The sequence below is a fragment of the Elephantulus edwardii genome, unplaced genomic scaffold (genome assembly GCF_000299155.1).
Source record: "Elephantulus edwardii isolate Elephantulus edwardi_28Jun2011 unplaced genomic scaffold, EleEdw1.0 scaffold00278, whole genome shotgun sequence".
NCBI classification, from domain to species: Eukaryota; Metazoa; Chordata; class Mammalia; order Macroscelidea; family Macroscelididae; genus Elephantulus; species Elephantulus edwardii.
Window position 1 is genome coordinate 1734488 of NW_006400028.1, and position 20205 is coordinate 1754692.

Genomic DNA, 20205 nt, shown 5'->3' on the forward strand with positions numbered 1-20205 from the left:
TACCCTAATGTAAGCTCTTTCCCTGTGTATCCAAAACCCTCTCCTATCATGTGTAAATTAATTTTATCCAAAACGTTGAAAAAAGAGATCTGGAACTGGAAAATGTCTTGAGTCTACCTACCCTTTGTCAATGAGTTGAGAGTAAAAGAGGATTATGAAAAAAGAGGCATAAAGTGGCTCGGGGTCAGGAGGAATCTGTGTTAGGACGGCCCCTCCCTGAGAGTGCTGCCCTGGGAAAGATCTGGTCTTTGCATTATAAACCTTATTTTCAGGGTAATTACAAGTCTTAAAAATTGTTTAAAAACATATTTAGTTTACATGAGTTACAGTGGGGTAAATAATACGTATTATTAAAATAGTCTAAATAAATATTTACATAGTAGACCAGAATAGGTCAGAAAGACTCATCTGATATACCAAGTTAACTCTGCTCACTTTGAGGTTTGGTTTATTTTTTTTTTTTTAATTTTTAAAAATATTTCTGTAAGAAAAAAATAATAAAATTCAACTATATTCAAATACATGACGTATCAGACCAAAGAAAGGAAACTGAGCTGGAAGCCAAACTCAAGTCCCATGCTCAGTTGGCTTGGCCTGGGCACCACAGTCATTTCAGAAGAGTTTCCTGCATACATCAGACTTCCCCTATTTCAGCTTGAGGCCGGCAATTTTAGCAACCCAAATGGGTCTGTTTTGAATTCTGAAGTTACGTGGTCTTACAGCTTCATGTGACTACTGGTCCCATTCCCTCCCCAGAGATCATCCTTTCTTTTCTTTTTTTATAAACCCCTGTTCTCACGACCTGGAGAACAGAAGATAACCTTAGTTTTCAAGAAAGGGAAGATGTATATGTAGAAACTGTAGACAGCATTTACAATGGCGGGACAAAGGGGAAATTCTAAACTTTTAAGATGTCATTCTAAGTGTGAAAGACAGTTTCAAAACTGGGGGCCACAGTGAGTTATTGTGGTTCCTTAGAATAGGGGGAACTCTAATGAATCTTAGCATCTTCTTAATGTTTTTGATTTTTAAACTGTGATTTTTCAGCTCATAGAAATAGGCTGAACCCTTAATGCTTAAGTTGATTCTGCGGGTGCAAGCTATAAAAAACAAACATAGGCAGCTTTAGTTTATAAAATACACAAGCCAACCAAGACATAGTACAATGGGCAGCAAAAATCTGCTAACAACTTGCACTTTTTAGTTATCTAATCACACTACAAATAGACAATCTTGGAATTCTAAGTAGAATGTTTCTACTTTGGTTGTTTTCATTACATAAGCCAATTCTTCAGCTGAATTACGTGTATTCTTATTTACATTGATAAAACACAGGTCAAAATGTTTTAAGCCAAGAAGCATGTATATAAAGAAGTAACTCTTGGACCCAGAGGGTTATCCAATTTGCTCATGGGTCAACTGACAGTAAACCAAGTAGTTCTGGGTTAACAAAGCCTGCAGAATGTCTAGCTACAGTAAAATGGCAAAATACAGTACAGAGTAGGGGAGCTTTGTAAGTCAGGCTACCCATTCATGTGAATTCAATAAACTTCCTTACAAAATTCTAAAACAGCATTAGATAAAAATACAAGTATGTACAATAGATGGAAAAAAATGCAACATGCATGTAATTGCTTTAGTCACGTGCCTCTCACACTATGTCTACCAGCTCAGGTCTAAGAAGCTGTTAACATTTTTCTCACTTGCCACCAGAGAATTTCCCTTTCCTGTGTCTGGGTGATTGCAGAATCCCACAGGATGAGATGAAGGATGTAATGTAGCCACCTCAGCTTATTTCACATCATTTAAAACTTGCTCCGAGTCTTGGCTCTTCAGTCCTTGTGGTTCTTCAGAACTGGCCTTCTGCAGTCCCCACAAGGCCGGTTACATATTATACGCCACATAGATGGGGTCTAATTGGTCAGCAAGGAAGCTGTCACGGAGGTGCATCCTCTGCTTCTCTCCTCTGGAGTTGATTGGGATAACACCTGGGTCCACCACAACCACGACGCCGACAATGAGGTAATGTTCTTCCAGAACCACATTTGTCACCAAGGGAACCAGGTCCAGGGCTTCCTGTTCAGAGCCACATAGTTCCACAACCACCACAAGCAAGTTGGTCCACGTGAACACAGCACTGCAATTTCAATGACAAATTAAGTTAGTATGTTGTTGCACTGAGCAATCATATAATATCTGATCCTCAAGATTCCATTTCTCTGAAAGTGCTTTCTCTTTGGGTGAACATATGTCAGTATTTATCCAGGAGTAAATTTGCAGAGTCATGGGACATTTGGAGAGGGGCATGGTACTTGAAAAGATGGAGGGTCAGCAAAGGAGAGGAAGACCCACCACTAAGTGGACTGACACAGTCACTGCCACAATGGGTTCTAGTGTGTCAGGAAGTGTGAGGTTGGTACAGGGTCTAGAGCTGTCATTCATAGGATCACTATGGGTTATACTCAACTTGATGGCACCTAACAACAACATGAGTATATTCAGTTTTAGTAAGTACTACCTATCAATTTTGGAAAAATGTTTAGTAGCCATTTATACCACAAATATTAGTGTTTAGAAAAGTTCTAATCTCTGTATGTACTTAACAAAGTTTTAGTGGTGTGTATGCACTTTTTCATTTTAACTATTTCAAAGAAGTTTTATATATATATATATTTATAAATACTTATATGTATATATGTATTTGCTGTGCTGAGGTAATCTGGTTTTGTTGTGACAGTGAACCTTGTCCCATTGTTGTTGATTGCTGTCGAGTTGGGCCTGACTCTTAGCGACTCTATGAACAAAAGACCTAATGCCTTTCCATAACTATCGTCATTTCTCCAAGTTCATAGAGTTTTTAGAGGCACGTGGTTTAGGAAGTGGATGCCACACCTGCTTCCAAACCTGTTTTACAACTGGGAGCACCACCAAACACTGTCCACATTGGGAAACCATTCTGGTATTTGATACCCCAATAGCCCAATGTTCAGCATCACAGCAACACATCAGGGTCTCAAATGTCATAATGGAACAACTGTGTCATAGGTGAGCCAAACACCATAATGGCTACCCATCTTGGGCAGTGTTTGGTGGAGCTCCCGGATTGATTCAGGTTTGGAAGCAGGAGTGGCATCCACTTCCTAAATGATATGCCTCGGGAAACTCTATGAACTTGGAGAAATGAGGATAGTTATAAAAATGCTTTAAGCCGTTTGTTCATAGGGTCGCTGTGAGTTGTGCTCGACTCAGTGGCAGTCAACAACAACGTTGTTACACTGAGCAATCATATAATATCTGTGATCCTCAAGAGTGTTTTCTCCCTCAGTCCTAAAGCAGGCCTGTAGGCATGTCTGTATTAGATGGTCCAATCTCTGTGGTGACACAGATATTAAAAAAAAATCACCTGGGAATGTGGAAGTGGAATTGAAAGCTATTAACTGACTAGTGGAATGAACCTGACAATTCCAGGGGTAGCTAGGTATGCAGAGATGTGCTCTTTGGGTGGGGAGGAATGAAGTGGCTACTCAGAACAATGACTAAGGATGAAAAAAGAATTGATGCTTTTGAGCTGTGGTTTTCGAGAAGAGTACTGAATATCCCATGGACTGCCAAAAGAACAAACAAGCATGTCTTGGAAAAAGTGTAGACAGAGTGCTCCTGGGAGGCAAAAATGATGAAGCTCTGTCTCACATACTTTGGGCATGTTGCTAGGAAAGGTGACTCATTGGAAAAGGACATCATGCTAGGAGAGGTGGAGGGTCAGCCCAAGAGAGGAAGACCTTCAATAAGATGGATTGATAAAGTGACTGTAGCAATGGTCTTGAGTGTGTCAGAGATTGTGAGGATGGCACAAGATAGGACAGGAATCAGATCTACTGTTCACAGGATTGTTATGAGTCATCCTTGAGTTGACAGCACCTAACAACAAAAGGATAGCTCAGAAGAAAGGCCTGGTGATCCACTGCAAAAATCCAGCCACTGAATGTGCTATGGAAGGAACACAGTTCAACTGTACATGCGTAGAGCATCAAGAGCTGAAAGTGATTAGACAGTTCCTGAGTTTGCGTCGTCTGGCTCCTGGGTAGAGGCTCTGCCAGCCACACCAGACTGCACACCCAAGACAAGAATCAGTCTATTTATTTCCTACTTTCTTTGGAATTCTTCATCTGTAGGTGGCTATTTGGTACAGATGACTAAGTAATTAAATCAGTATTAATATTACAGAGCTGAAGTGGGAAACAGATTCAGTGCTGGGGAAGTTACCATTCAGCAATGCTCCTATGGATCCGAGACACTGAGGTCTCAATGTCGATTGGGTGGTACCTTAGTCCTCTCAGCTCCAGCGTTTCGTCCAGCGCTCCCACTACATATAACGCATCATGCCGCTCTAACAGAGAGAAAAAGAGACATTTATCATTATATACCGAGAGCAGTTTATGTTGGAGTTACTACCAGAAACTTCTGACTTTTATTATTCACCAAATATGGAACTCTGGACAAATTTAAATTACATTTAGAGGGATACTAATAAATGGCTATGAGGCTTACATAAGAGAATTAATGTAAGATTAGCTACTTGGGCGTCTTATACATTGTAAGTACTTAAAAAAACTATGGGGTTTGACCCTCAAGGAGACTGACGCAGTGACTGCAGCAATGGCTCCTAGTGTGTTAGAGATGATGTAGACGGCACAAAGTAGGACAGAATGTAGATTTGTTGCTCACAGTGCTGCTATGAGTTACACTTGACTCAATGGCACCTAATAACAGAACAGGACGTGACTGATGAAACACTGAAAACCCAAGATTCCTGTTCTGCAGAAACTGGCACTCTGGGGGAGAGACAGACAGCGTGACAAGCATATATTCCTCTGCACAGTCCCAGACCAGCAATAGGACTGCGTGTGAGGTGTTAGGGAGCAGAGACCTTGCATGGAGCCCAGATCATGGGTTGCTGGAGGACGCCTAGAAGACCTGAAGCCTGGGATGAGCTTTTAAGGATAAAGAGGAATTAACCAGATGATGGTGGAGAGGAGCAGGAGGAGGGCGAGAGCTTGGGAGGTGGAAGAAGAGGTGAGCATGTGTCTTGGTACCTAGACATCCTCAGAAATCCAGTTTTAATAAGGAGGATTAAAGACTGGAGAGACTAGTCCTAGTTATTAAGAGATTGGTCATTTGGCAAGGATATAGAAGAAATCACATCCTTTTTTTAAAAAAAGACACTGTATCCAGAGGGCTACATGGCACTTTTAAGGTACTGTATTTCAGAGAAAGATAATTTTGCTAGTATACTGAATGCTTTATTTTCTCCAAAAAAACTTCTAAAAAACATTGATAAAACAAAGTGGTAGAAGCTACTGGGGAAAGAGGCTAAGGTGGTCCTATACAAGCTGCTCATAGGCAGCATCACCTAAAGGCCACAAACAACAATCTCATGGAGGCTGATTACGTGCCAGGCACTGCGATAGGCATCCAAATGCATCACTGTGTTTCTTTGTACATCGTTTCTCCAGAGCAGAAGCCACTGACACTTGCATTTTCCATGCTGGAAACAGAGCGTTCAGGTGATTGCACAAGGTCACACAGCTAATGGAAAGGGTGGGCTTCAAATTCAGTGTCTGACTAGGGCTGCAGCCTCTTTTCCACTGTGTTAGCCTGCCTCCCATGAAATATGGAAAAACCAAGGGCACAGTCAGAATGAAGCCAGTGAGAAATGATGTGTTCCGATCAAGGACTAAAAGTCTAGTTTGTTCTTTGAGTTCTTGAAGTACACAGAGATGGTCAGAGGTGGGTGTTTCAAGTGTCAGATTATTTTTCCCCCTTTAATTTTGTTGTTATTTACCGTTGAGTCGGAAACAACTCATAGCTGACCCTCCAGCGGGTTTTCAGAGACCATTAATCGCACAGGAGGAGACTGCCCAGCCTTCTTCTGTGAAGCAGCTGGTGGCCTTGAATTGTGTGTTTTCAGGACTGCAGCACAGCTTCTTGCCACTAGGCTACCAGAGCTGGGTATTTTTAAATGGCTCTGAATGTTAGTCAGAGAGGCAGGCTAAAGGTGAGGCCATGGCAGTCAAAGCCTTGCCAAAAAGGAGTTCTACATTTAGCATGGAACACCAATGGGCAGAGCACCTCAGCAGGAAGGCTGTGTGAAAAGACTCCCGTACTCAGGTCAGGCATGCAGGGGTAGATGATCTAAACTAAGCGGTCCAGGAGTCTGGTCAGGGTCTGGAGTCTGGCTCTCTGCATGTCTTCTGCTCACCATCAGGTACTCTGCGCACCTGGTTTATTCAGTTAGGGATGACGATGATGAAGCAGCCCAGAGAGCGTACTTCCCAGGTACTCCTCACGGGCCAGAGAACTTATCTTCAAGACATTCCTCACTGGACAAAATGTTATTTCAAACCAATATAAATTTGTGTAGGGTTTTAAGGATCATAGGAGGAAATCATTAAATATGCACACTTCACAAACCAAAGGCAGGATGAAGGGGGCAGCCAGTGCTTCTGGTTGCAATGCAAAGAAAACTTCAGGAAAAGCCGCCGCAGTACCTCCTGTGGCCGCTGTGAGCTCTGTCCGCCGGACAAAGCCCAGGTATCCGGTCCGAGCCCACAGGGTCTGAGCAGCGTCCCCGAAGCTGAGGCGAGTGTTGAAATGATCAGCTTGAAGAGTTTCACTATCATAGATGGTGTAATAGCCACTGGCTGTGTGGGGGCTGTTCACCCAAATCTACAATAAAAAAGGGTACTGGTTCACCAAGTATTCAGAATATGTCAATTCAATTCTCTTGAGACAGATTATCTTCATTCTTTAATCTCCTTGTTGTATTGATGGCCCATGACCACACCACCAGCACACAAGGGAAGTAGTAAAGGCAGCTAGGGTACAGCATGCCTCTTGTATGTGCGGAACAGAGTTGGTGCATTGCTGCTGATTTTCCTAAGATTCACACTACTGTCACTCTCATTTGACAGAAGGAAGCAAAGTGAGTGAAGTTCTTGGCTAGGATGCAGGCACAAGGAGACCCAAGCTCGCCCCATGTGGCTGCAGGCACCACTCAGAACCACCACGGTGCTACCTGACTTCCCTGATTAATTTCCATCCTTATTCAGACTCTCATCAGTGCACTGAATAAAGCCCTTGGAAAATAACAGAACTTACTTGAACAATGTGAACACAGTAATAGTTAACAGTGATAACAACAGGCAAGATTTATTGTGTAATCATGGTTACAAGTGCTGTTGCATGTGTGACAGGTAGAGGCACTGATTCAATTAACTGTCACAGCATTTCATGGATGAAGAAACTTGAGAACCATAGAGGTTCAGTAACTTGCATAATACTAAGAAGCTAGTTACAGAGAGAGGGCCCAGGCTAACTCCTGAATCTATAATGGACTTCCTGTTAAACTACAGGATGAAGCAAAAATGTCAAGGATTGGGAAAGCAATGTATACTGAAATATGTTTATACTAATACAAACATGAAATAAAATAATCACAATGGGAGGAAAATTCAACTATCATCTCACTGATTTCTAAAATAAGAACTCTACAATGTTTTTCTGTTCACTTCTTAGAGTAAAAATGAAAATTATACAGACCTCTCCCAGGTGAGAGTCTCCAACAGGTCCTTTAGTCTCTGGATTAACAATAACCACTTTCACTCCTGGTAAAATCTAAAAAAACAAAGAGTAAACACAAAGATTGGGATCAACTGCTCTTGGGATTTATCTTTTTTTCTTGTGTACCATCAAATCAAATCCTACTGGCACAGAGGGAGATTGCCCCTCCTTCTCTAGCAAAGAACCTGGCAGATTCGAACCATGCACCTTTGTGATGCAGCACAGTTTCTTGCCACTGGGCCACCAGAGCTCCCAGGGTTCAACTGTTTTTAATGGCCTCAAGGAAATGCACAGCTACCTCGAGATGAGAGAGTGGCTCAAAGGGCAAGAGCTGAGTGCAGGGGCCATTGCAGCAGCCACCCCAAGGAGCTGCGGCTTTCACAGCTCAGTTCAGTGGAGACTACAGTGGAGGTTTACTCTCAAAAATTAAATAGTGAATCAGTGATCATCTCTTAACAACAGGAAAACAGTTGAGTGAGACAGTAAGAGCAAGGATTTTACTGGCCTGCTTAGCTATATACAAGCATATCTCGCAGACACTGCAGGTTCTGTTATGGACCACTGTAGTAAAGTGAACATCACAGTAAGATATAATAGTTTCCTAGTGCATGTAAAATTTATGTTTGCACTAGTCTATAAAGTGTGCATCAGTAGTATAAAACAATTTGAAATAGTGGAAGAATTGTCAAAATATAACAGAGATATAAAGTTAGCAGACTCTGGATTGTGGCAGAGTTGCTATTAACCTACAATTTGTAAAAAAATGCAACATCTGCGAAGTGCGATAAAATGAACCAAAGTAAAAGGAAGTATGTCTGTAATGCCCCCTTTTCATAATCTACTTCATTCACTGTGGCAATAGCCAAAAAAAAAAAAAAATCCAAACCATTTAAAATAGAAAATGCATCTAGAAGGGAGAACCTCAAGAGGCCTCATTCCAGCAGATAGCTGAGAGACAGATCCAGGTCTCTGAGAGGACACCAGGTGCCTGGAGTCTTCCTCAGGAGGGAAATGGAAAACGGCCCTGGGCCTGACAAAACAAAGGCCTCCTAAACCTCCGTCTTATCTACACTGAGGTCACACATCAGCGCTGAACCAGGACTGCCTGAAGAGAACAGTCTCTCCTCTAGTCTGGGCCAGGCACTGCACCACACTGTGTATTTTCCGAAAAAGCCCCCAACTAAGTACCAAGGCAAACAGTTTGTCATTGGGTCAGCCCTGAATGATGGTGACCCTGTGCACTGCACAAATGAAACGCTGTGGGGCCCATCGGTTGAGAATGGGAACTTTGCTATCTATGAGCTGGTTGTGGGGAGTGGATAACCAGGTCTTTCTTACTAGTAGTCTGGAAGCTCTGATGAAACATGTTGGGCATCACAGCAATACCCAAGCTCCCACTGCTAATCTGATGGGGGCTGTGCATGAGGTACACAGGCTGAGACCGGGGACAGAAGGCGTGAATTCTACCAAGGAGTCATAGCTGACTCCATATGGTAAGTTTATAAGATAATAATAAAATCAAACCAACTCCACTTTAAAGGGTTCAAATGGGAAAGTGAACTACCCAAGGGGTTAATATGCCATTGAGGAGATTAGCTAGAAATCTTTCCATATTCTTAATGTTCTCTTTGCTGTTCAGAATCACTAGAAGGGCTTCTGAGACATCACTCATATCAGGAGCTGCTTGTCTTACTAGCCTGCGTTGCGATCACCCTTAGTAAACTGTTTATGCCAAATCTCTTTCATATTTTTAAGGCTCAGTCTTATCTTAGAAATCTTGCTCTCATAGGCACTTCCTCTCTCAAATCTCTTTAATCTCTTCCCTTTTAGGATTTCTCTTTCAACTTTAAATACATGTCTGTCTTCTCTGACCATTCTTCCCCTAATCCAATTTGAATCTGTCACTCCCATTTTGCTCTTTATAACTTGGGTGGTGCCAAAGATTTGCTCTTGACTACCACTCTATTTTGGTGGTTCAAATTCATGGCAGAAGGAGGCCTGGCAATCTGGTTCTGTAAAGATTATAGTCAGGGAAATCCTATGGAGGATTCTAATCTGTGACAAATGTTGTTGCTATGGTTGTTATGTACTGTGGACCCACAACTCATAGCTGACCCTCTGGGGGGTCAGAGACAGTAAATCACATGGGAGAAGTGTGCCCATCTTTCTCCTGTGGAGTGTCTGGTTGACTCGAACCATGTGCCTTTGTGTTGGCAGCACAATTCCTTACCCCTAAGCCACAAGAGGTTCCTAACATGCGCTCACCATAAATTGGAATGAGGACTCAATGGTTTCTATGTTGTTTAAAGTGATTATAAATGTGGAATTAGCCCTTTCAAAAATGTGTTTCACATTTACCTTGAATACAATATTATAATCTGTTGATTTGTCAGTAAGAATAATATGTAAGCAGATTAAAATAAAATCTATTTAAATAGAGAATGTCTGAAGTTAGTAATTTTCTTGTATGTATATCCATATAGATTTGGAAGTACTAGTTACTAAGTTGGAATTGTTGAGTTATCACCACTTATCAATGAAGTCTTGCTTCCACAACTGATACATGCGAAGAACCCGTTAGATTCATGGCTTCAGGCCACTTTCAACTGAGCTAAAAGAATAAATTACCTTTCCAGACTCTGAAAGAAGTAAACTCTGGGGGGCGCCCCGCTCCACAAGACGAACCCTGCAGAACAAATCCTTATCACACACAAGTCTTATAAATAAATTCACATTTACAACTGAAAAAATGACAATGGATTCACCACAGCTTCTACAGCTGTTGCTTTTCCACAGACTCTCTTGTGCTTCTTATCCTCCTAGGGCCAGTTTCCTTGATCTCTGCACTGCTGACCTTCTGGGCCAGATCTCTGCTGTGGAGACTGGGGGATATTTAGCAGCACTCCTGGCCTCTATGCACTAAATGCCAGCAGCACTCAAAACTACACTGTGGCAACCAAGTATGTCCCTGGATGTTGTCAAATGTCCCTGAAGGGTAAAATGGGTCCTACGGAAAATGCCTACATTGGAGAGATGCTCCATGCTTTGTGCTGTGTCTTTGGATGTGTGGACACATCCAACATCACAGGGCACAGGCTGAGAGGCTCAGAGGCCTCAGGCCAGGGGCTCACCGTATGACACTGCTACTCTGTCCTAAACTGAAAGGAAGGGAGTTCAGATAAAATGGAGCTTCCAGAACACTGGCCTCATTTATCATTTTATTTGGCTTCATTTATCTAATCAGTGTATGTTTTTATTTTAACTTCAGAGAGGAAAATATCTCTTTTAGCTTAGTTTATATCTAATGTCACAAAATACTTTACACAGGCAGGACTAAACATTTTAGTATTATAATGCAGCACCTGCAACTAAGAATATGAAGGATTTCTCTAATGACTGTAAATCTTTTTCACGTATTAGTAACAACGACCTAATGCCTCTCCTGTTATCACTCCCTTTCTGGAAAATATAAACATTAAGGAATGATGGGAAATGTTGGCTTTCCTGATATTCAGAATTTTTGATGTTTAGGACATCTAACGAAGAAAGAACACTGTAAGTGAATCGTACCTGTCATGTCTTAATGATTTGAGATCAACATACACAGTAGTTGGATCAGGCCCTGAGGTTCCCTAAAGGGAAAAAAAAAATCAATGCATTATTTATTTAAAATGTAAATGAACTGTATTTTCATATTTCACAATTTTAAATCAACCTAAGATAAAACCTGTGAGGGCTCAAACTTCTTTAAGGCAGGAACCTGTCAGAGAAACAAAATTTAAATCTCATCAGAAGAAGTGATTGAAAAGTATTAAGAACTGTATCCTGTCAAAAGCAGAAAACTCAGGAGATCTGGAAAGACAAGGCAGTCCTGTTGTGTTCTGTATCTCACTGATTTAATTGTAAATAACGGAGAGCCACATACTTTAAAAAAGCATCCTCTCGGGGGATGTGGGGGGGGCGGGGGGATTGTGTACCAATGCGGGAGTTTTTCTTTTGAAGGAGAGGAGCAAACGGGGGGTGGTGGGGGTGTGCGGGGAGAAGGGTGCAACAATGAATGAATGGAATTCCAAAATCTCTGTAGATGTTCATTGACATGAAAAATAAATAAATAAATAAATAAATTTTTTTTAAAAAAGCATTCTCTCTTGTACCATGTGAGACAGGGTTGCAGTCAACAGGCACCAAGACACTCACAGGTTGGCTGTAGCCTCGTGTTTCTCTCCCCATCACCCACGGGAGAGGAGGCCTCCTATTCTCCCACTTGTCATAGAGGCTGCCTTTAAAAAACAGGAGGTTTCCCATCCTTGGACTCAAAGTAGAAATAAGGCAGGCAACAATTTTATCACAGAGATTTTCGAAACCAGCAACCCAAGCTGAGAGCAAGAAGCCCACTGTGGAAAAATAGTGCTTGACAAGACTTGCTCGATACAGGGCTGCCACAAATCTTTAATTTGTAAAAAAGAAAATATGGCTGCAAGGTGCAATAGAAGCAAAGTGCCATAAAGTGAGGTATGCTTATACTGTCACCTCAGACAACAGAGATAAGAGAGCATTCCATGGCAAGAGCGCCCTGGTCCTGCTCTGAAGTCACTGATGGCCTGATAGCGTCGACCATGACCATCAGCTTCTTCATCCTCCCCTCCTTCATGCCTGCAAGACCGACCTTATTAGCCTCTGAGACACATAAATCCGACTTAATTCTAAACCTCTCTCTGTGATTTACCCAGATGGTAAAAATACTTCCTGGATGGAAAAGAGAATACAGGTTTGCTGTGTTTCCTTTGTTAAAAAAGGCATCAAAATTCAAAGACAGAGAAGGTGGACAAAAATAAAATTCAAATAGTACTCAGAAATCTCCATTCATTGGCATGACCATAAAACGGTTAATAATGGCAAATATTTATATTGGTGTTTGTCTTTTTGGTACTGCACTGAGAACATGCCACTTTAGTAACTTTAGTGATTTTGCAGAGCAACCCTGTCAAGTACTATGTTAATAACTTCATTTACAGATGAGCAAAATGAGGCATGGAGAAGATATTAAGCTCAATGTTTCTAAAGCAGGTGGAGTGAGGGCTCCAACCCAGGCATTCTGTCAATGGAATCTATGTTCCAAAGCACTATGTATTCCTCTTCTATGTGTTAACACACAGAGTTCCCAACAGTCACCTGTAAACATATTGCTACATTGACTCGTGATCCAAAAGTGGTGCTGACAGCCCGAGGGGACAGACCGATGTCTTTAAAGAGCTTGGAGAAGGACTGCTGGAGGGCGATGCGGGGCCGTTCTTCTGCCACCACCACACAGGTCCGGATGCAGGAGAGGTTGATGCCTCTGGTCTGTAAAGACATCCACAGATAAGGCACAAGTCGGTGGGATCCAAGAGTAGCTGAATGCAGAGAGTCATTGCTCTAACCCTTTGGTCAGGAAAAGCCAGGGACTGTGTACAGGCATACCCAGACCAGAATAAAAGGAGCCACGTCAATCTTTTGTTTCTTTGTGCATACAGAAGATATGTTTACATGATACTGTAGTCTATTAAGTGTGCAAAAGCATTGTGAAAATGTTTGAAATAATGTGAGAATTACTAAAAGGTGACACACACATTAAGTGAGCACACATTGTTGGACAAATGGTACTGACAGACTCCAGACACATGATCACACATCTTCAACTTGTAAAAAAAAAACCCCAAACCCAACAACCCAGTATTGCTGCAAGGTACAATAAAAGCATCGTGCAAGAAAATTAGATATGCTTGTTTTCTCACCTCAGCCAACAGAGACAAGAAAACAAGAACAGGCCAGAGGAGTCCCTTAAAGTCATCAGCCACGAGCAGATCTGCTCCTCCTTGTTTTCTGTCAGCTTTCATTTAAAAATCTTAGCTTCTTCAGCAATGTATTCTTATTCCTCTCCTTTCCTGTGACATCAATTTCTCCTTACTTCAAAAGAGACAGTACTGAGAGAAAAATAAATCTAGAAACCTGGTGATTTAATCTCGTCTCTTTTCACTGTTAAGCTCCTATTTCTGTATTAAAGACAACTGACTTCTCCATATGTCAGCCATACATAATTATTGGTTGCACACACGACTGAGTTACCCTCACTAATATTCTGAAGTTTCAAATTTCTATAAGGGGGAAAAATCCTACTAGCAGTCACAACTCCCTCCTTTCTTTTACTTTATGCACAGTAAAATCTGATAACCAAAAAGTTAGCTGGAACTCCCCAGCCTGTCCAAAGGAGAAAGAGAGGCATTCTCCTGGAATTCAGCCTGGAAAACGCAACCGAAGGTTGACGTGTGAGTCAGAATTAACTTGAAGGCAATGGGCTTACACAGATTAAGACTCAAATAAGGAAGATGTGAAGAACAATACTTTATGAGATTCATAAAACCTTGTTTACTTGACTGGTCAGAAAGTGGCAAGCAGATCTGTGTTACTTTGTTCTGGGATTACATGAAGGGGTTCATGAACTTGCCCTGACCATTTCTTTAAGAGCTCTCAGGACTGCTCCTCATAGCCGCTCTTACCTTGAGTACCTCCACTTGGTTTCCAAGGCCTTTGGTGCAGAGCTCCATTACTGAATAGGAACAGAAAGTGTCCCTTATCTTGTACTGGTTGACAGTGGAGAGCCAGAGGAAAAGGTTGTTTTCTAACTCCATAGGAGGGATTAAGACGGATTGGTGGCCTGAATACACACTGCGGGGAAGAAAGGAAAGAACTGACATTATCATCCCCCCTGGAAACCCTGGCGCGTTAGAACACCAACATCTCAATGAATATTTACTAGATGCAAAGGACAGCATTAGGTCTCACGAAATGGAAAGGTCTTAGCATTAATCTTGTTCCTAGGCAACCCATGAGCCACAGAAACGACAAAAATAAAGCTGACTCTAGTAAGCACAGTACTTGAGGGAGGAATAAAGGACACTGAAGTCACAGAACAAAGAGCAATTCATTCAAATTGGGAAAGTCGGGTGGTGGGGAGGAGGCTTTGCTGAGTAGGTGACACTGGAGCTGGAGCCTGAGGACGAGTAGAATTGTCAGTGGCTGGGGAAGCAGGGGTGGTGGTGAGGGCATATCAGACAGTGCAAGATCACAGACAAAGGCCCAGAGGTATAAGTGAACACAGTGCATCTAAGGGTGTCAGAAAACAGTATTCCAGTGTGAAATGCTCGAATACAGATACACGGGACAGGAAGTGAGGCCAGAAGAGCTGGTGCAAACTATAAAAGGACCTAACTATCAGATGAAGGATTTAGACCTGACCCAGCAAGTGATCAGTGTAGGTTTAAGATGGGGAAAATTGGGCAACATGGAGAAAGGATTAGAGATAGGATTAGACTGAAGACAGAGTTAGGAAAGGTGGTGGTGGTACTGGTGAAAGGTCATGATGGCCAGAGCACTGCAGGGAAGCCAGGGTAAAAGAAGGAATGGCAGTTATACGCCATAGGGATAGTCTAGAGTGGTAATTCTAAACTTCTTACACGTATGTATAGCTCAGAAGCACTAGGATCCTGGGAATCCTGCACTAAAAAAAATACAGGAACTGTGGGTTCCCCTTACAGGTATTCTAAGATAGTAAGTCTAGAGAAGGCTCTTAGTTTATTTTCTTTTGCTTTGCCTTTTTTTAATGATCCTGAGGTGATTCTGAAGTACAGACAGGCTTAAAAACAACTAAGTCAAAGGACTTTACATCTACTTGGATGTAAGATCTAAAAACACAGGAGATGAAGACAACATCCTATTTCCAGCATGGCCCTTCCAGGTGATCCGACCCTACCGAAGATGGAGACACGGGAGGAGGCTGAGTTATAGCCATCTGTGAGGCATGTATGGAGCTGCCCACCGAGGAGGAGGAAAGGCAGGTTTGAGAAAGCTTCCCTGGGTGCACAGTGGAAAGAGAGAGATCTGTTAACCTGCAAAGAGCAACCCGTCAAGGTCAAACCTGCTACCTTCCATCCACGAGCTACCCCAGCTCATTATATCCCTTCATGTCAAGCCTCGGGGGTACTCCCTAGCTGTGAAGAAAGACATACTTCACCCAAATATCATCCTTCTCCTTGGCGCTGCATCTAAAACAGGGATTATAGAATGGAACAAAGCAGGCTGTCAAATCACTGCCCTTTAATATGAGGTTCAAAACCAACAGAAAAGATAAAAGGGAATACAAACAGAACTAGACAAATATGCACAGCAACATTAGATGCATAAATTCTGGAAACAGCAGGTTTTTCTGACTGTGAAATTTAGGAAGCAAGGGAAGGAGCGAGTGGCTATAATCCCAAAACACACTCCCCACACATTCTGTCTCTTTGGCTTTTCAATTCATACCTGCAGAGACACCAGAGTGCAAAGCCAAGTCCACAGTAAGGGTCAAGGCAAATGGCGATCTGCCGAGAAGAATACAACTCACACTGGAGCTTGATGGCTCTGCAGAGAGCATTCACTGCAGAGTGGGACATCTGCAAAGGAAGGAACACAAAACAACATGGACCTGCTGCCCCAGTGGCAGAAAAGCAACCCTACAATAATTTTCCCACCTCTTTAAAAATGATATATTTTTTTTTCCATTGCTCTAAAACCTAATTTAATTCTATGTTTTCTGGAGTTGTTTCCATTAACTGATGCCTAGTCAGTTTCAACGCCCAGGGACTCTACATGTGCAGAGCAGAAGTGTTACATAGGATTTTCAAGGCTGCGACCGTCTGGAAGCAGAGGAGCCGGCCTGTCTTCAGAGGGACCTCTGGGTGGGTTCCAATTACCATCCTTTTAGCTAGAGATCAAGTGTTTAACTATCTGCACCACCCAGGGAAACTCTTACATCTAAATTAAGCTAATATCTTTTATCAGTTAATAGTGAATTTTGTGTGTGGGTGTACCATCAAATCGGATCTGACTAGTATAGGAGGAGTTTGCTCCTCCTTCTCCAGCAGAACATCTGGTGAATTTGAACCACACGCCTCTAGGATTGCAGTGCAACTTCTTGCCACTAGGCCACCAGAGCTCGGTGTTAATAGTGAATTTTATGAAATATGAGCTTATGACTTCAAACTGGTTATAAATGCATCTCTTATTATCTTGGTTCAGAACCCTTCATAACACAGATTCCTTGGGATAACATATTCCGGAAGACTCAATGCTTTCACTTAAATATAGCAGGAACCCTTGATCCTCCACCTACTGGTCTCTGGCCCAGCACCGACCTCCCCATCTGACGTCCCTGCAGTAGTCATCATCTCTATTTTTTGCAGACCTGGCATTTTACCAGCATCCACGCGGAAGTGTATATTCCCAGGTGACTTTACCTTCACTCCTGTAAGCATGCCAGTTGTGGAGACGCTAAAATCAAGATATGCCAACATTTCAGGAGTGGGTGGTTTATAGAGCTGAGGTAACCTTTTCCTGGGTAAATCATCTGAAGGAAAAAGAAGGAAAGCCATGTAAGTCAAGCATGCTGGGTCATGAAAATCTTTGCTCTTCAACTGGTTTTCTGTGGCTCTGCTTTGGCCAAATTTAGCTTCTGGGATCTGCTAAAGCTTAGGCTTCTCGTATTTAATCAAGGAGCCCGTGGGTGGTCCTCGTAATGGTGGTTTGGGAGAGGACACCACTAGACAATATAAGCAAACAAACTGGCATCGGTAAATTTGTTTAATAGAATTTTAAGGGACAACATGACATAGTGGGTGAAAACACAGACTATGAAGGCAAAGGTGCAAGCATTTATGTAACCTTGAGTCATTGAACATCTTTTTGTCCCAGTTTCCTTATCTCTACACTGGACTAATACCGAGTTTCACAGAATTTTGGAGAAGTTAGCGTACACAAAGCACTTTTAAAATAAATGACAAGTTAAATGTTTCACAAACATCAATTATTTTTACCATGCTGATTTCAGTTGTTCAACTGAGTTGGTTCAGACTCATGGCAAACTGCATACAAAAGAACGAAACACTGACTGGACCTGAGCCAGGTTCATGATTGTTGGTGTGTATACGCCCCCTGTTGTGGCTACTACACCACTCTAGTCAAAAGAAGTATAACACAGAAATCACCTAGAGATCTATAACAATTACCTGGGAACTGGAAAAGCCCTGCTTTCAACTATAGCACTTCTAGATGTCAAGGATCAGGTTTTCCTAATATTTTATAAGGCCTTATATGGATAAGGTCTCATTCAACATAAAATTTGACTACCTTTTGATGACGTCAAGAGTAACAACAAGACTTTTTTGTTCCAAGGGTGCCGTGATATGCTCTTTCTATCTTGGTTGTGGTGCCTTGTAGCCCTTCAGTAACACTGACTAGATATTAAGTTTGCATGCATCTGTCTTAGTGAGTGGAGTGTGTTATGAAAACAGAGATTGTGTGAACACCCCAAGAAGCCAGGAACTCTTAGGTACGTCATGCTCCTTCACCTGTGTCAATGATGGTTGGCCAGGTTTTCACATCCACAGCTGCTGCTGCCTCTCGGGACCTCAGCAGCCTCATTAGGGTCTGTGTGGTGAGAATACAGGCTGCTTTGCTGACCTAGAGAACAAACAGAGGGAAGTAAGTACCAGGAGGTTTAGCCTCAATGTGACACCACAGGTCTGGCTGCTGCTAAGGGCACCTCATGCACTGCAGAGGGCATGGGCAGTTTTTAAAGAACACATAACTGGCAAAAGAGGTTTGTTTTCCTGTCTGGAAATGTGTAACACTTCATTGTCTCAGAACGATACACTGCAAACAACACTGTACATCTGCAGTTTTGTTCACAACAGTGATTGTCAAATATTTCATAGCTACAATCTCATTATGGAGGCCTGCAATCTCCTAATTTTACTAAGATAAAACAACACAGACATTGAATTGGTCTGGTTCAGGAAATCAGAGCAAGCATATATAACTTTTGCAAGACTTTGTGTTTGTCACAGGCTAGTGGAACTTCCTAGACCTTTTAAAATCTGTACTACATCCGAGGAACCCTGATGCAGTTATGTGCTTTTCCAGAAACAGAATTCTCCAGCACACCTACATATGAAAATGCACAGTGACCTACTTCCCACATAAACTGTGTCAATTGAAAGACACTCCCGGTGGCTTTTTTGGCCTGCTTTGCAGAACACAAGGGCATTTTGCTGAATTAAACTTTGTATTAGAATCATCTGTGAACGTGGCTTTTATGCGGCAGGCACAAGTTGCTGACAGAGCAGCAGTTCTTAGCAAAACAAGCATTATACAAATTGAAATTTTATAATGTAACAGTACACTAGCCAAGACTGCTCTATGTTTCAAAGTACATTAGGATATGATGCAATAGAGATTTATCTCATTTTCTTCAATTATCTTATCCTGTAGAAACTCCTGTCTCCACAGCAGTGAAAAGCAATCCCTCAGACACTTTTTAATGTATCAGGGAGATTACAAAACTTAACCAAATTAAAAAGGAAGAATTAAAGTTTTATTTATTCATCTGTTTCATGATTCTGTAACCTGACACTGGGGACAATTCGGAGTTTGGCATATGAAGTTACCTGGGTTACTGTACAGGAAAAAAAATTAACAATCTGGTAACTTAAAAAAAAAGAGAGAAAACAAAAATGAAAAAAAGTCTTCAAGTTTTATGGAGAATTGATAATAAAAGCTTCATTTCCTGAATGTTCCCGATAAAAGCACATGGTTCTGTATCTCACCAACAACTACATTATCAAAGCTGCTTCCTCAAGAATGATGGTCACTTCGGCCAGATTAAAAAAGAAGTCATTTAACAGAAAATTTATTTCCTGACTCAACAAAACAAAACAAAAACATTAGGAAGGTTCATTAGTTATTGGGATCTTATTTTGATAAGACAAGATACACTTAAAAAAACACGGAATTGTTTTAATTTATGAGTTTTATTTCCAGTTTTTATTGTTTATCACTATTGTATAAATACGATTCCTGCAACTTTGTTAAACTAGTTTATTTTTGCAGTGCTCTGTGTGTGTGTGAATGCCTTGGGATTTTAACATACAGGATCATGTAACAGATGAATAAATAAAACTTTAATTCTTCCTTTTTAATTTGGTTATCTAAAAATAAAACAACAAGATACACCTAATACTTACGTCAACAATCATTCGGACTGTGGGCAATGTGGCGGTAAGATTCTGAGCATGAGGCGGTCGGACTGTTACAGGTATGCACCCCGCATACAAGCAGCCGTAAAAAGCAGCAATTAACTCAATGCCTGAAAGGCACAGAGGTACATGTCACGAGGGTCTTGACTCTGTATCTTTAAGAAACTAAAAGGCACATCTTCCAAAAGCAGTATTAAAGTCATGGGTCAGACAGGTTATCTAGACCATAAATGAATGGAGAGACCAAGAAAGTAGAAATCTTAAAAATTAAGAAGTAAATGAAACTAAAAGAGAGAGAGAAAAGTCAAGAATAACAACAAAGAAGTCAAGAGAAGATATTGGAAAGATGGAATGAAAGGTTGAAATTACAAAGTAAGAATGCAAAAGGAAAATTAATAAACTAATATTTAGGTAAAACAACAACATATGCAGTTGATAATGAAGTAGAATTGACTTATAAGAATTATAATCTTCA

The 20205-nt window shown here is 41.5% G+C and overlaps 1 protein-coding gene across 1 annotated transcript in view; it reads right to left on the bottom strand.

The window, feature by feature from the left end:
* Positions 1 to 1607: 1607 nt before the first annotated feature.
* Positions 1608 to 20205, bottom strand: part of DIP2B (DIP2 disco-interacting protein 2 homolog B (Drosophila)) — a 303253-nt gene continuing 284655 nt past the window's right edge. The window contains exons 27-38 of the mRNA XM_006900236.1: positions 19719 to 19840; positions 18045 to 18156; positions 16935 to 17044; positions 15961 to 16091; positions 14157 to 14325; positions 12793 to 12963; positions 11191 to 11252; positions 10249 to 10306; positions 7600 to 7674; positions 6549 to 6726; positions 4264 to 4387; positions 1608 to 2137 (exon numbers count right to left, since the gene is read on the bottom strand). Coding sequence (XP_006900298.1) covers positions 1885 to 2137; positions 4264 to 4387; positions 6549 to 6726; positions 7600 to 7674; positions 10249 to 10306; positions 11191 to 11252; positions 12793 to 12963; positions 14157 to 14325; positions 15961 to 16091; positions 16935 to 17044; positions 18045 to 18156; positions 19719 to 19840 — 1565 coding nt within the window. The 3' untranslated portion in view covers positions 1608 to 1884. The remainder of the gene's footprint in view (positions 2138 to 4263; positions 4388 to 6548; positions 6727 to 7599; positions 7675 to 10248; positions 10307 to 11190; positions 11253 to 12792; positions 12964 to 14156; positions 14326 to 15960; positions 16092 to 16934; positions 17045 to 18044; positions 18157 to 19718; positions 19841 to 20205) is intronic.